Consider the following 14,683-nt stretch of genomic DNA (forward strand, 5'->3'; position numbering starts at 1 on the left):
GTCACACCTAGTCCAGCAGAGTCACCTGTCCAGGCACATGCTGAAGATGTGACAAGTGTAATGGAGGTTCAGGTTGAGAGCCCTCGATTCCTTTTACACAGGATGGTGGGAGGGCATAAAAGCGCTAAAGGAATGTAACTTCAAAAATCCAAGACTCACAGGCTATGCCTTGCACATGCGACGATACACACAGTCCCCTGCTTCCCCGTCCACACGTACATAGAAACCTATCAAGCGCCTCCTCGTCAAGGAGCCACTTGGAGTACCTGATTCTGGGGTACTCCAGGCCCGTAGCCCCGAATATATCCCACCCAGACACCCCCTGATTCGTACACACATGTACAGAAACACAGACACACAAAGACGCCCATGGACACACTCACACGGACGGAAACCACCTTGCGCTGCCTTGCCCGCGTCCGCACACGTCCTGGCGCCCCCGCGTGGTACTTTTCGGGATCGCAGTCTCCGCCGCTTCGGAGCTCGGCTCCCGCGGGGCGGCGCCCAGGCTCCCTCCACCTCTTCCCCCTCCGTGCGGTGCCCACCCAGGAATGGGGAGAAAGCAAGGGCGCTGGCCGCGAGAGAGCCGAGAGCTGGGAGTTAGACGCCTGGATCGTGGGAATGAGGCAGGCTGGTTCTGGATGCCAAGGGGAACTTGCGAGAGAGCAAGAATTTGGAGCAGCAGCAGACTCCCAGGTCCAGAGGAAAGCGAGGCCGGGGGCTAGTCCAAGCGCCGCGCCGCTGCCCGCCTCGGTTCTGAGCAATCAATTCTTTCTGCCGCTTGGCTGGTGTGGGGGGTAGGGGCGCGCAACGGCCAGCAGCCCTCCCCAGCTCCCCTCCAGGAAGTCATTAGCCCCAGTGCCACAGGGCTTAGAGATCCTCTCTGATACAGGCTGCTGGGGAAGGGGGAGAGGACAATGCAGCTCATCCCTCCCCACCGAGAAGAAGTGAAACAGACACAGACGATGGGCCAAGGGCCCGTTTTATTGCAATACAGCCATGGTTGAAGTGACAGGGAGGAGGGCAGCTTGGTCAGGTGCAGGAGGCAGCCGAGCAAGGCACAGCAGCACAGCCGGAATGGGGGGAAAGAGGGGAGCAGCGGCTGTCTTCTTTGTCCACCTTCTTCCACCTCTTGGCGCCCTCCTCCGTCCATGTCTTTGATTCCATCCCCAGCGAACCCTGTGCTTGCTGTCCATTGTCCAACAAGAAGTTCCAGATACAGTGAGGTTTGAGGTATGCTCTGGGCTGGGGACACCTGGTTCCTAGTCTCTGCCAGGCTCCCAGCTATTGTGAGCCACTTGGAAGGCACTTGAGTCTTTCTGAGCCTCTCTGTCCTCCCTCTGCGGGAGATGTGAGGATCCCGTGTAGGAGACATCGCGGTGCAAATGCAGCTGTTACTACTTGCATTTAAATAGAAGACTGTCAAAGTCCACAAAAAGCATAAAGGAGCAAGAGGATGGGAGGGGTTCCAGAAATATCTGGAGGAGGGGGTTCCAGTCACAGTAGAAGGCAGCCCGCGTGGAAGCAGGAGACAGCCTCGCACCAGGCTGAGGGACCTGCCCTCCACTACACCAGGCTCTCCACCCAGAACACTCTGGTTCACGGGCCTGCTTTGGGCCCCTGGTTGGGGGCATAGGGAAGGGAGCCTGCAAAATAGCACCACTGTGCAAAGTTGGAGGAAAACCCAGTCAGAGGAGGCAGCCTCAGAAAAGTGTATCACCAGAGCGTAAGCAGGGGCCAAATGGGGGTGGGGCATTATAAATCTATTTCCTTTACAGGTCCTTCTCCATATTACACACAGGGCGGGTGATGAAGAGATCATGGGGAAGGGGAATGGAGGGGCAGACAAATGGACAACGGAAAACTAAGAGACGTCCAGGCACAGGAGACTGAGAGGACGGTGAGGAGAGGAGCAGAGGGCAAGCTCTGGGGCCCTGAGAAAGATCGGGAGGAAGAAAAGTAATACGTATTGGGCAACTGTGCTCCTGGCAGGGTATTGGGCGTTGCACACACTTCTGCCAGCTTCCATCCACGACAGGGCAGAAGGGAGAAGTCACAAAGCGCAGAGTACACTCCCAGGCTGGGGCACGGACAGAGAAAGGCTCTGAAGCTGTGAAGGGACCCATTCTTTGGCAGGGAAAGGGAATGGGTGGACAACAGAAGCGCGAGTGGCTCCCCCAAACCCGGCGGTTCAGATCTGGGTGTGGGCAACTGCGTTTGGGGGCGCTAGAGTCAAGATGGCAGACAGAGATGTAAGGGGAAAAGGAAAGGGAAGGATGGACAGCTGGTAAGTGTAGGCAGCAGAGCCGATGACCGAGGGCGGGGGGAGGGGGCGGAGCTTGAAAACAGCAGGGGCGGGGCTTTTGGGGGATCCGAGGAAGGAGGTGGGTCTAAAGAGCATCTTCTCTCCCCTCCGACTGGAGAGGCCTTAGATGTCGGCCTCCAGCAGGTATTGTTCGGTATAACCCTTGACCAGCTCGAGCCCCAAGCCAGCCTGACAGAAATCAGCCAGCCTGGCAGAAATCAACCAGCCTGGCAGAAATCAGCCAGCTGTAACCACAGCTGGGGCGCCAGGAAGAGCTGACACATGACGTTGAGGTCGACGAGACGCGGGGCCTGGCGCTGCAGATGCCACAGAAGCTGGCTCTGAACCTGCGCGCCGTCGCTGCCGAAGGTGTAGATGTTGAGGTAGCGCCACGTGCCGTTGCCGCCAGGTGGGATGGGGAAGGGGCGCGTGCACAGCGTGAGCACGCGCGGGCGCGCGCGGCTGTCCACGCGCCACTCCAGGCCCTTGGCCGCCAGCAGGCTCAAGTTACTCTCGCTCGGCCGGTAGGGCTGCCAGTCCTGGATGATGGTCCCGCCCGGAAGCACGTCGTGCTGCACAGAGGGCGACAGCAGGAGAGGCGTGCCACGTCGCCGCCAGCCTCCGACACGGCCTCCGTGGGCAGCGGCGAGAAGGTGCCGGAGGCCCGCAGAGCCGCCAGCCGCGCGCCCAGCCCCTCCAGCAGGGCCGACACGTTGAACTGGACCGAAAGGATGCCCTGCGGGGGGCACGAGTGAGCGCGGGGCGGGCGGCGGGAGGGCTGCGAGCCCGGCGCCTCTTGGCATCGTCACTCCCACATTCACACCCACGGGCTCCCACCTGGGCCCCTCGAGGGCCGACCGTGCGGGGCCGGGTGGAGTGGGGTATGTGAGAGCATGCAGGAACCAGGGGCAAGGCCTCCGTAAACCTGGGTCCCCAAGGAGAGTGGAGATCAATGTGGAGTAGTCAGGGTCGTGGGGATGTGGACCCCAAGAGTGGAAGCGAGGGAAGCTGATCAGTCAGTAGGATGGGGGAGACGGAGGGGAAGGACAAAGGCTCAGATTAGGATGTTTGGGTCCCTGAAGAGAGGCGGGATCGATGTAGGGGAGGCAGGGACACTAAGTCCGGACGCCTGGGCTCCAGCCTCGTGGAGTAAGGATGGAGGATTTAAAGACTGGAAGTTGGGAGCTGTTTGACTTTCCTTGGGCAAAAGGGCCTGGGTAAGGACTGGGAGTCCCAGGGCAGGGCTCATGGGCGCCCCCACTCGGCAGAGCCGGCAGCGAAGGAAAGCCGGTGACTGGCTGCATGTAGGGTGACAACGCCCGGAGGCCCCTCGGGGACAGGGCCGCCCATCCGAGCTCCCTTGTCCTTCTCACCTGCTTGGTGATTAGGTGGTATTTCTTCAGTTCCCGGGACCCCTGCTGGTCGTCCCGGGTGAGTCGTGCCACCTTGATCCCCGGGTGCCTTCGCTTGACCAGCTGCGAGCAGAAGCGCTGCAGCATCCTAGCCACGCCCTTGCCGCACTCCCAGGGCGCCGCGCGCAGCCCCTCCACCAGAGCCGTCTCCCTGGCGTCGATCATGTGCACCGACCCCAGGGCGATCTGCGGACCGAGGCCGTTAGGGGGCCCCCGCCCCTGCCAGGGCTCTCCGTTCAAAGGGCTCGCCTCTTCCCACACGCTGAGCACTCCGTCGTCACCACCCCGGGCGCTGGGCCAGACCCGGGGCCTGCCCAGGGAGCTCTCCTCAGCACTTGGGTCTTGGATTCAAGAGCCTGCGGAAAGATCATTCGCGGGCGTCTCTTCCACCTCTTGAGATGCTCCAGACCCCTGAGCCTCAGGTCCTTGCCCATTCGCCACGCCCCCTTTCTTTGGCTCCACTCCCAGGAGCCTACTACTCCCAGCTTCCTCTTAGCTCCGCCCCGGAGCCCATCTCTTAGCTGCTCCTGCATTCAGGCCCTCTTGGTGCTAGAGTTCAGTCTACCCAGGGGTCCAGACCCCATTCTAGCTGCTCCCAACCCCAGACTACCCCCTCTTGTCTGCTCCCCTCTTTCTGTGCTCCTTCCCCCAGAAACTCGTCAAAGGAATCCTAAATTACAGAAGCTGTCAGGTTCCTCCGCTATTCTGAGTTCTACACATCTGCCACGCACCCTTACTGGCTGGGCCCCTGGATCCACACGCCCTTCTCTCTCTCTTCTTTTCTTCTTTTTGGGAAATTTCTTCCTGTAATCCTTGCTTCGTCTCCCACTCAGGGTACCCCTGCTCTTCCCATTCCTCAGAGTTTCCTTTTTGGGTCAATGGCCTGTGGATCTGGTACCCCTTTGGCATCCAGCTCTTCTTTTTCCCCTGCCCAGAGACAGGATGAAAGAGACAGGCCCGTCCCCAAGTCCGGATGACTCCTCATTTCCAGATCTCTCTCCCCCAGACCAACCAAATCAACCAATCAAATCCCCTCTTCTCTCTTTCAGCCAATTAGAATTCTCCACTCACATAACCTACATAAGCCTCAGTAACCAACATCCCATGGGACACACATACCAGCTACTTTGAGGAGGGTGATTTTGGGATGATTAGACTTTTTTTTTTTTTTTTACAAGAACATGACCTAGGTTTAGGAGATGGGACCAGCAGGGGCACCAAGGGGTGGGTTAGGGATAATTTTAGCTTCCATATCACAAACATGGCTTATGTAAGCACAGAGTGGGTCCGATACAAACAAGCTTCAAAACAAGGGCTCCATCTCCCTCTTTCTTTTCAGTCTAATTCTTAAGGCTTAAGGCTCCCCAGGTAAGCTGGGGTGAGGTAAGACAGCTCAGGCCAGTATCATCAGAGGGCAGGGAGAAGCACAGGCTCAGAGGATCTTAGAGCCCCTGCTATGGCCACTAGGGACCATCAGGTTCAACCCATTCCTTTCACAGAAAGGAAATCAATCAAGGCCCTAGATGGTTAAGATCTTGCCTAAGGTGAGTCAGCTTGGACAAAGTCGGGCTAAAAGTTAAATTTTCCTGGATCTCAGGCCAGTGGGGAGATCTCCGACCCCAGCCTGAAGAGCAAGGATAGGAATGACTGGGTCCTTGGCAGGAGTCAAAGTTTCCAAGTGCTAAGGGTTAAGCTGACTCAGAAGCAGAGATGAGATTGCGGGAGGAACCCCCACTGCCCTCTCCCCACCGTCAATAATTTCTATGCCAAAAATGAGCTCAGTCAGATTACTTGAACCAGGTTCTGGGGATGATGAGTCCCAGAGAGGAGCAGGTTAGCTTGTGGCTCCCATCTGGATCTCCAGACAACCTCATCAGCTGTTCACGGGTCCCTGGAACATACAAGCTGGTACTTCAGGGATATTCCAGCAATTCCCCACTGCCCCCATAAGGGGGCAGAATGTGAGCAACTTGTAGACCGGAACACATCCTACTAGGTGCAAACATTAGGCTCCATTTTCCCTCTTACTTTCAAGATGGGGAGACTATTGCCAAAGAGTGTGTCTGCATTTCAGATAAAGATGTGTGTAAGGTGAGGGGATTCCCAGGGTCACAGGAAAGAACGGGGAACTTGCTAATTCACCCTGCATCTTTTCTTCCCCGGCATTCTACTCCTATTCGCTTTGGGGGAGATGTAAACGTTCTAAGGTCCTTCAACCCTGGAGGAGTTGGGAGCTGGGAACAAAGCAGGTCAGGGGTAACAGGCCAAGCGAAAGCAGCCAGCTGGCCCCACAGCCCTTGCTCCACACTCTGATCCCTTCCCACCCTCCAACGTGGCTCCTTGAGTTCTAACTCCCATTAGGTGTCTAGGCAGAGACAGAGGCAGCCCTGTGCCCCTGGGCACTATGGGAAATGTAGTCCAAGCACCCCCTGGACCAGGCTCCAGGAAAGGGGGCAGCATTTCCTTATCATCCTTGTATCCTTTCTCTCAATCTCATAAATATGAATGATCCACTCTGGCGAGAGGATGATTCGAGTCATCGCTGGTAATGCCGGGAGCCCATCCCCTACCCCATCTCTCTCCCACCAAACAGACCTGAAATATTGATGGCCCTGAGGTCGCAGCTTCTCTGAGCTGGAACACGGAGCAGAGGAAGCTGAGAGAGGAGAGGCGGAGTCGAAGAGACCGCAGCTACACAAAGCGCCCAAAGAAGAGAGCGAAAAGGACTGGAGCCGAGGCAGAAGGGAGACCAAGGCAACCTGGAGATGATGGGGGTGGGGGAGAGGCACGGATACCAAGTCACAGACATGACACCTCGTGACACAGGGCACAGCAGATGCCATCAAGTCCTAGCACGCGCCCCCTCCCCAAGGAGACCAGAAATAGAAAGCAGCTTGACACACCCCCTTCTCCCCGCGGTGTGTGGTGGGGAAAGGGGTCACGGGGAGGAGAAAATCAGCAGAGGCTGGAAGAGAACAGAGACTTGAGAGCAGAGGCAGGGGAGACAAGATGAAGTGAGGCAGGGGCAGGGGATGAGGAAGATGGACCAACGAACTGGGGAGAGAGGGTGCCTCAGAGGGCCACGATCATGGAGAAGGGGCGGCTGTATTGGATGGTGGTCCCCGGTCTTTTGGGGAAGCAGGCGGGAGGGAGATCCGAAGAAAGCTGTCTACTAGGCAGGGGTCCCCCTGGGCACCAGTCCTGGGACAGGTGGGAGCCAAATGATGATGGGAGGCGGAGGGAAAGCGCCTCTGAACACCTGGGCGAAGTCGGGTCTCAAGTTATCTGGGACGCGGGGCTGGGATGGGTTGGGCGGTAGGGGGCGCAGAGACTCTCTTCCCCTGAGGGGCGTGGTTTCTGCTGCCCCCATTCCGCGGGGGAGGAGCATGCCAGCCCCCCGCCCCCAGGCCCGGCTGCCCCCCTACCTCTCTCGAGCCAGGGCCAGGGACTGGCTGCTGAGAAGCCGATCGGGGCCGGTCGCGCAGACAGCGAACGGTACCTAGAGCGGGGTCACCTCGGAGCTCCGAGGGTCAAATTCCGATGACGCGCGGGGACCCGGCCGCCGCCGTCCGGTCCCGACTCGGAGTTCCGATGCGAAGGTCGGGTCTGCTCAGTCCTGCACGCGGGCTCGGGCGCCCAGAGCTTCGGGATTCGGGCGGTACGCGCGGCCGCTGCTCTGCTCGGGCTCGGCCGAGGGGAGGAAACCCCAGTGATGCAGAGGAAACATGGCGCGGATCTGGAGCGGATTAGGTTGCGACCGGGGGCTGGCGGGCGCTGGGGGCAGGCGGTGGGGTGGCGGGGCGCCTGGGAAAGCGGAGTTGCCCCTGGGCGGTGAGGTGGGCACTGCTGGGTGGCCTCTAGCCTTGCAGACGAGAATCCGCCCCTTGTCCCGGTGTGGGGCGGGACTGAGGGTGGGGAGGCGTCTTGAGCGTCGGTGGAGGGGCCTGACTGCTGGCTTAGTTATGGCCCCATGCCCGCAGCATCTCTATGTTGGGTCCGGGAATACCCCCCACGCCCAGTCCCCCTTCTCCGGGGGCCACGCCCCTACCCCCCGCAACGTCAGCCCCATTCTCTGACCTCCGGCTGCTAGACAAGTAACAGCGGCTGGAAAGGGGACGCGGAGCCCAACACCCTGGGGACCTGGTCGGAGAAACTGATAGAGGAAATTGGAAACCCATGAAGATCAGGAAGGGTAGAGACATCAAGTGGCAGAAGCCAAGAGCTGAAAGGAGCAGAGCAAGGCCAAGACGGGTCAGACGGGCCACCACTCCCCGGGGGTCGCCGAGCAGCCTCACGCCCCCCTCCCCGCCCTCCGCACTGGCAGGCTCAGCTCCACTCAGCCGCGGACATCTCAGCCGCGGGCATCTCACCCGCCGTCAGGCAGCAAGGCCCCCGCGGGGCAGCACGCAGAGAGAGACTTCAATGTACACCTGGGGACACCCGAGTACAAGAACACATACCTCTGTGCACGCGGCTGGGCACCCGTGCTAACCCGGTGGGTGGACGAAGGGTGGGAGGGAGAGCGCAGTGCAGACCCAGAACCGGAGTGGCTGCAGCTCTGCTGTTGACTCTGAACAAGCTGGTGACCCAGGCTCTTAACTCCTGGGGGCTCCCCACCCCGTAAAGTGAGATAAAACACCTGCAGTTCTACCTGCAAGGAACCAGGAAAGGGATGGATGTGAACGTCCTTTAAAACCTGTAAAGTGCTGCGGAGGATGGGACACCACCCCCTTGTCTCCACTCTCGTTCCTGCCCAGCTCCCATACCCCCCGCTTCCCACCGAAGTTGACCTCTCACCTACCTCATCCCAGTTTTATACTTTCCAAGGTAATCGCTCCATAACCTGGTAATCCCACTGGCTGTGCTAATGTGAAAAGATGGAGGATCGTGTTCCTGGACTTCCACACACAAAGCCACCCCAAGAGTTAAAGGGATCAGAGTCATCTCTTGTTCAAGGCCAATAGGTCAATAAGTAAGTCACTCAACCTTTTTTTAAAAATAAGACTTCCCACCATTTCTGATTTTTTGAAACTGCTAACACACTGCGCATCTCACAAAGCTGCAGTCAAGGTGGAATACATTCCAGTGTGGGAAAGGACCTCCAAAAGTTAAAGGTGTTGGAGGAAAAAGTCACTAGTGGCCGAAAGGAGATGTGATCACACTCTAATTCCTTCTCTTTCACCAGAAGACTCCCCTCTGCCACCAGAAACGCTTGGATTGGTCCAACATTCACCCACCTCTAGTTTCCTCAACCAATCAGAATCGAAAGTTTCCCAAAGTTCCAGTTCTTTCATGTCCAAGCTATAGGTGGTGTTGCATTCTTCCCTCAAAGGCTCAAATACGGTTGTCTTACAGAAATTTTATCGAATATTGATGTTCGATCTAAATCCAATCATTTATTAGGGGTTACAAAACGGTGATATTCTTAATCCGTCATTCTGGGGTTTTTTTCCCCCCTAGCTGGAATATGCCTATAAAAGGAAACTTGTTCTCTTCTACTATGATTACCCTTAGAGATAGTTTGTTGAAGGAAAGACCGGATAAATGCTTACATTTTCCCCTTTGTTTGTTAACTGTTCAAATAATGTGGTGGTTCCTCAGCATCCTTCAGTGGTGATCCATTATTACTTTCAGACCTTATGAACTCATTGATTTTAAACAGGTTTAATATGGTGCGATCCAATGCTGTTATTGCCCTTATTAATGTTGAAGCTAGCCAACTTTTTTGATAAATTGATGTTTTAAAGCGACACAGAGGATCGTGCTAGATCTTCAGGAAGCACTACGTGGATGCAGAGGAGAGGATGCCCTGGACCAGCTTGGCACGTTGGCTGGTCAAGGGAAGTGAGACCCCAAGTGCGTCTTAGAAATTCCCCTCTGGGGACTTTCCTGGTAGTCCAGTGGTTAAAACTCCGCGTTTCCCATGCCGGGGCGGGGGAGCTGGTCTGGGAATTAAGATCCCACATGCCACGGGGTGAGGCAAGAAAAAAAAATTCCCCTCCAGATGACAAAGAAGGGCAGGGTCCCTCCTGTGCAAGGGGAAGCCTGAGCAAAGCCCAGAGCTGAGAAGCAGCCTGCTTTGCAAGAACAAGCAATTCTGGGTTGCACCCACCCTGTAGGCAGGGGCTGGCCAGCTAGGGGAGGGCTTTAAACAGGAGAGTGACAGATTGGCCTTGTGAGTAGAGGTTGCCCTCTGGTGGACACATGGACAATGGCAGGGAAGGAAGAAGGCCTGCCAGGAGGCAATGAGCTGTGCTCCTAAGGCATATATTCATATATTTGTAAGTTAGACTCTTCCAGATAGGAGGAGAAACCACACAGTGTTGGCGGTTATTATCCAGATACACGGCAGGAGAAATGGGACAGGGAACCTTGACGGCTCTGTACTGTGGAGTCCAGAGCTCTTGAAAATACAATAGATCCTTTAGGCAGTTTAGTGATCCATCTTCTCTCTGTGCACGTGGCACCGGCACTTCCCCAAAGAGAAGAACCCATAGCAAATGTTTGTCACCACCCAACCTGGAACATTCTTTGCCTAATTTGCACAAAGACCACGTCTCGGTGGATGCAGCCCCCAGGCAAAAGCAGACAGCACTTTTGTGTGTCTGGTAACCCTGTGTGTCTACAGGGTAGGTCTCTGTGAGGTGCCTCAAATGCTGTGCTGAGGAGTTCACACCTTCTGACAATGAGGACCCGGTCCCAGTGAACAGGAGGAATGACATGATGAAAACAGTGTTTTAGGGAGAGCATCTTGCCAGCGTGAGAAGGTGTTAGATGGGAGATGAGAGGCAAGACCCCTACTCTCTGAGGAGTGGTCCCAGAGGACGTCCACGGGAGGGATGGAGGCCTGGAGTAAGAGAAGAAGCTAAGAAGCACTTAGAAGACAGGAGGCCAGGAAGTGTGACTGGGGTTCTGGAAGGTGGGGAGAGAGGAAGGAGGTGAAGGTGATTCTGGCATCCCTAGCATGTTACCGGGGAATGATAATGTCTGGTGGCAGCGGGCAGTGCAGAATATTAAGCTCCTTGGATACGCAGATGCTGTGTTTTGTCTACAGATGGGTCGCTTTTCAGGGCTGCAGGGACTAGCAGTAGGGAAGGACCCACTGGGGCTGGAGCTCTGGAAGAATGACCAGAAATAGGTCTGTAGAAGAGCCCACATTAGGGTCTCCATGGGTGGCAGGTGAGTGGGGATAGCCCTGGGCGCAGGGCTGAAGTCTGACCCAGTGGGATTCTCACTGTCAGGGGCTGGAGCTTCCGAAGCAGCTGTAAAGATTCTCTAACTGACCCTAACCTCCTCCAGCCTGCTGGGTCGACTCCTCTACCCATTCAAAAGGCTTGTCTCCAGCCCAGCCCATCTAAGTGCTGACCCCTCTCTTCTTTCTCTGAAAAGGCTTCCAGATGTTTCCTCCTGGCTCCATCCTGGGTGAGTGGGCACCCACCCAGCAGAGAAATCCAAGGGTAGAGATGGGTGGGAAGACGATGGCTGACAGTTCTCCTCAATCCACACACAAGGACGCCAGTGCAGCTGTCCCATGAGCCTGAGTACGTCTCATTCACTTCCCAGGACAACCCCGTGTATGTTCAGTGGATGAAAAATCAAGCCGTGCCCTTGTGATCTGTGCACTTCTCTGTGCTATATTTCAATAAAAATTAGAAACCCTGCAACTCTGAAGTAGGTAGCCCCATGTTATAAGGAGGAAACTGAGGTTTAAAAAGCTTAAGTGACTTGGATAAGGCTACAGTCAGTTGCTGGTGGAGCTGAGAATCCGATGGTGGGCATCCGATTCTATGAAGTAGTGGTGTGAGAGAACTACCTTTTATTGGCGCAGTAGCATGGCAGTAGGTGGGGGTCTCAGGGCACTGGGATCAGAGGCTGGTGGGGCTGGTGAGTGTGGGGGGAGGGGTAAGGCCGGGGCTAGATGAAGGTGGGGCGAGTGGAAGCTGGGACACCACAGCTTTCCTTGTGCTCATCAAACAGTTGCTCCAGAGCCTTCATGTAGAGCATGTGAGAGTGGTCCACCTGTTCCTCGGTGGGCCGGAGACACTGGGGCACCGGGATGGGGCAGCCCACTGTGGGGAGAGGGGAGACACAGGTGAGGTGCTGCTCATGAAGCTGACGGCAGCCTTCTTCCCTGGAGACGGGCACTCACCCACAGTGGTCATGGGCCTGGAGAAGCGCACCAGGCCCCAGGAGTTGGCTGAGAAGAGACCACAGCCCCAGAAGATGCAAGGAGAAAAGCCCAGGAGCTTCTTGAAGCCCAGCATCTTCTAGCACAGATGCTGCCACGAGGCTGGGGCAAAAGCCTTAACTCTGAAGATATCATTCTCCCCAGAGGAGTACATGGGCACCAGAGAAGTGCTGGGAAGGGGCGGCAAGAGAGAAGATGGGTGGTCAGATCAGTGTCTCAAGGAGTGCCCCAAATTCCTCCCTCACATGATTCCACTTCCCAAGGCCATTTGAAGCAAATGACAGTGGCTACAAAAGAGATCTGAAAGAGGGATTTACATTTCTTGAGGAAAGACTGTGTACTGGGCCTTCCTATATACATCTTCTCATACAGTCTACAACTGCAACATGGTGGCCAGGTAGGTATTAACCCTATTTCACAAGTAAGGAAGAGTGCAAGCATTTGCCTTTGAGAGAGTGTCATAAAAGAATGTGAACCAAGGGCGTCTGAGCCCCGGGGTCCTGTGACTTGCACTGTGATCCTGTCTCTCTCCACCTGGGAGGAAGCCTGAGAAACTGGCACCGGTGCTTGGCACAGAGGAAACACTAAAGGGGCAAGAGCGCCCTCTAGGTGTGGTCACAGTGTAAGCTCTGGGAACACACAGGCCCACCTACAGGGGTGCGGGTGTGTAAGGACAGAGAGTGTAGACCCCCAGACGCACTGTGACTTCTGAGAATTCAAGGCAGCACCCCTGGGCACCCACTCACCCATGCCTCCGTGCCAGGCGGACAAAGCATTTCCGATTCTGGACAGTGAGGCAGTGCTCCCCTGGGATGGCATACAGGGACCCGTGGGCCCCCTAACCAGGACGACCACAGCCTGCCCGACCTGAGGCTGCGACAGAATAAAACCCAGGCTCTGGCCATTCCTGGAACATCCTCCTGCAGGCACGAGGAGGTGTGGGAACAGTCACTACCCCGTCCTTGACTCCCTAGTGCCTTACCCCACCTCTTAGCCTAGGAAGGGTGGGCCCCCCATCCCTTTCCTTCCAAGCTCCCCTACCCCTGTGCCCATGTCAGTGTGCCCTACAGCACCTCTCCCAGCAAGGATGCAGGACACTTGCTCCAAAGCCATTCACCGACGCCCACTGTGAGCCTGGCCAATGTTCAAGCCAGGTCCCTGGGCTGAATGGTGGATGGGGGCCACTGTTGGGGGGTGGGTGGGGGGTGGCTGCCTCCTCCCCTTAGCTCAAGACTCACCAAAGGATAGAAGGTAGTCTCGGTAGACTGGGAAATGGAAGAGGCCATTCAGCATGGCCGTCAAGGGCCGAAGCCTGGGGAACTGCTGGGAGAAGCTGGAGCTCTCAGTGGAGAACTTACAGAGGATTCCCATGGCCATGATCCCATGTGGGTGAGCGACCAGCAGGTAGTTCCGGTCAGGGGGCAGCTCTACTGTTTTCACCAGTTTTGGGGGCAGTGGGCAGGATGAGGGGAAGAAAGCATAGACAGCAGGATACCAGCTGAACAGAATTCCCTCCACACCAACAGACTTAACTTAGGGTTAGAGTTCAAGGTCCTATGATGGGGTCAAGGGTACAAGGGGCCCCCTCTGGTACACCATCCCACCCCTCCCCCATTGCCTGAACTTAGGCAGCTGGGGGGCTCAGACTCTAGCATAGGGAGGGGTGAGTAGGTGGGGTACATAGGGGAAAGGGAGGAACCAGAGCATCTCCTTGGAGGGTGACCTGTTGCCTTAATGGGGAAATAATCCCTTAGGTGCTTCCAGTGGTCCAGTTCCTCATCCACTCAGAACGCCTTCCTCCTTGGGCAGACAGATAAGGGTGGGAGAATTCCTGGAGGCACCATTTATCACCTCTCATTACTTGGGTCCTTGTTTAGTGCTCACCTGGGGGGCGGGGTGTGTGTCCCGGTCCAGGAAGAACCATACCAAGTAGAGAACAGAGAAATACCAGAGCGACGTGAAGAGGAGGAAGAGAAGAAGGGAACAGAAGGGGCCTGGGGGAAACATGAGAAAGAAAAATGAACTAGCTTTTGAAACTCGGGGGGCTCCTCCCCTACACCCTCACCAATGAGATCACTGGCCATCTCCCAGCTGGACCTCTGGCTCCTTCCCCCTCCCTTGGTCCTCGGACATCCTGGCAGGTGGGGCTCCAGCCTTTCTCCCCCCACCCTCCCCCTTGCCTCCTTCCCCAGTGGACCCCGGGCACCACTCACCCGTGAAGAGGAAAGTGAGCACGTAGCAGTAGGCGCTCAGTATAGTAGGCGCTCAGGACTTCTAGCCGCTGCTTCTTCAGGGTTTTCATACTGCGGGAGGGCGGCGGGGCTGTGGAGACTCCCATTCGCTCCCCTTCTGCCAGCAAGGCTCCAGGACCCGGAGGACAAACGATGAAGATTTCGGTAGGAGCCGGGGAAGCCTTTCTCGTCTGAGTGCCCACGCCCCTGGGGCCTCCCAGGGTTGCTTGTAGAGGGCTGTGCGGATGGGGAGACCTTGGGATCCGGAGCGCCACAGGTCTTCACACACTGATCTTTGAACTCCAGACGGTAGGTCTGGGCTGGCCGCTGGGCTGGGCTGGGAGCCGGGGTAGGGGCCGTGCGATGGAGGTCCACCCCCGCGTGTATTAGGAATCGTTGTGGGGAGCAGTCGCAGAAGAAACCGGAGAGCCCACCGACTGGGTCCCAGCCGAGACTCTTTGATCTCGAGTGCGGCCAGCAGATCCTGGACGCGCGCCCCGGGTGTGTTTGCGGGTCTCCGGGAGTGTCTGGTCCCCTCCGAGGCCCG

At 56.8% G+C, this 14,683-nt stretch overlaps 2 protein-coding genes across 2 annotated transcripts; both read right to left on the reverse strand.

The window, feature by feature from the left end:
- Nucleotides 1–984: 984 nt before the first annotated feature.
- Nucleotides 985–4,062, reverse strand: NAT16 (N-acetyltransferase 16 (putative); the record flags this gene model as incomplete). Its single annotated transcript, XM_081256302.1, is given in 3 exon segments — nucleotides 985–2,901; nucleotides 2,904–3,041; nucleotides 3,679–4,062. Coding segments are annotated over 3 exon segments (900 nt in total), but the record flags the coding sequence as incomplete, so codon positions are not given.
- A 7,569-nt stretch (nucleotides 4,063–11,631) lies between these two features.
- Nucleotides 11,632–14,417, reverse strand: MOGAT3 (monoacylglycerol O-acyltransferase 3; the record flags this gene model as incomplete). The annotated part of the gene is given in 11 exon segments (XM_081255150.1): nucleotides 11,632–11,786; nucleotides 11,867–11,984; nucleotides 11,988–12,075; nucleotides 12,652–12,745; nucleotides 12,748–12,825; nucleotides 13,144–13,348; nucleotides 13,636–13,670; nucleotides 13,673–13,709; nucleotides 13,790–13,899; nucleotides 14,119–14,139; nucleotides 14,171–14,417. Coding segments are annotated over 11 exon segments (1,188 nt in total), but the record flags the coding sequence as incomplete, so codon positions are not given.
- Between the last annotated feature and the right edge of the window lie 266 nt (nucleotides 14,418–14,683).

This window comes from Mesoplodon bidens (assembly GCF_964165515.1).
Source record: "Mesoplodon bidens genome assembly, chromosome: 15".
Lineage (NCBI taxonomy): Eukaryota > Metazoa > Chordata > Mammalia > Artiodactyla > Ziphiidae > Mesoplodon > Mesoplodon bidens.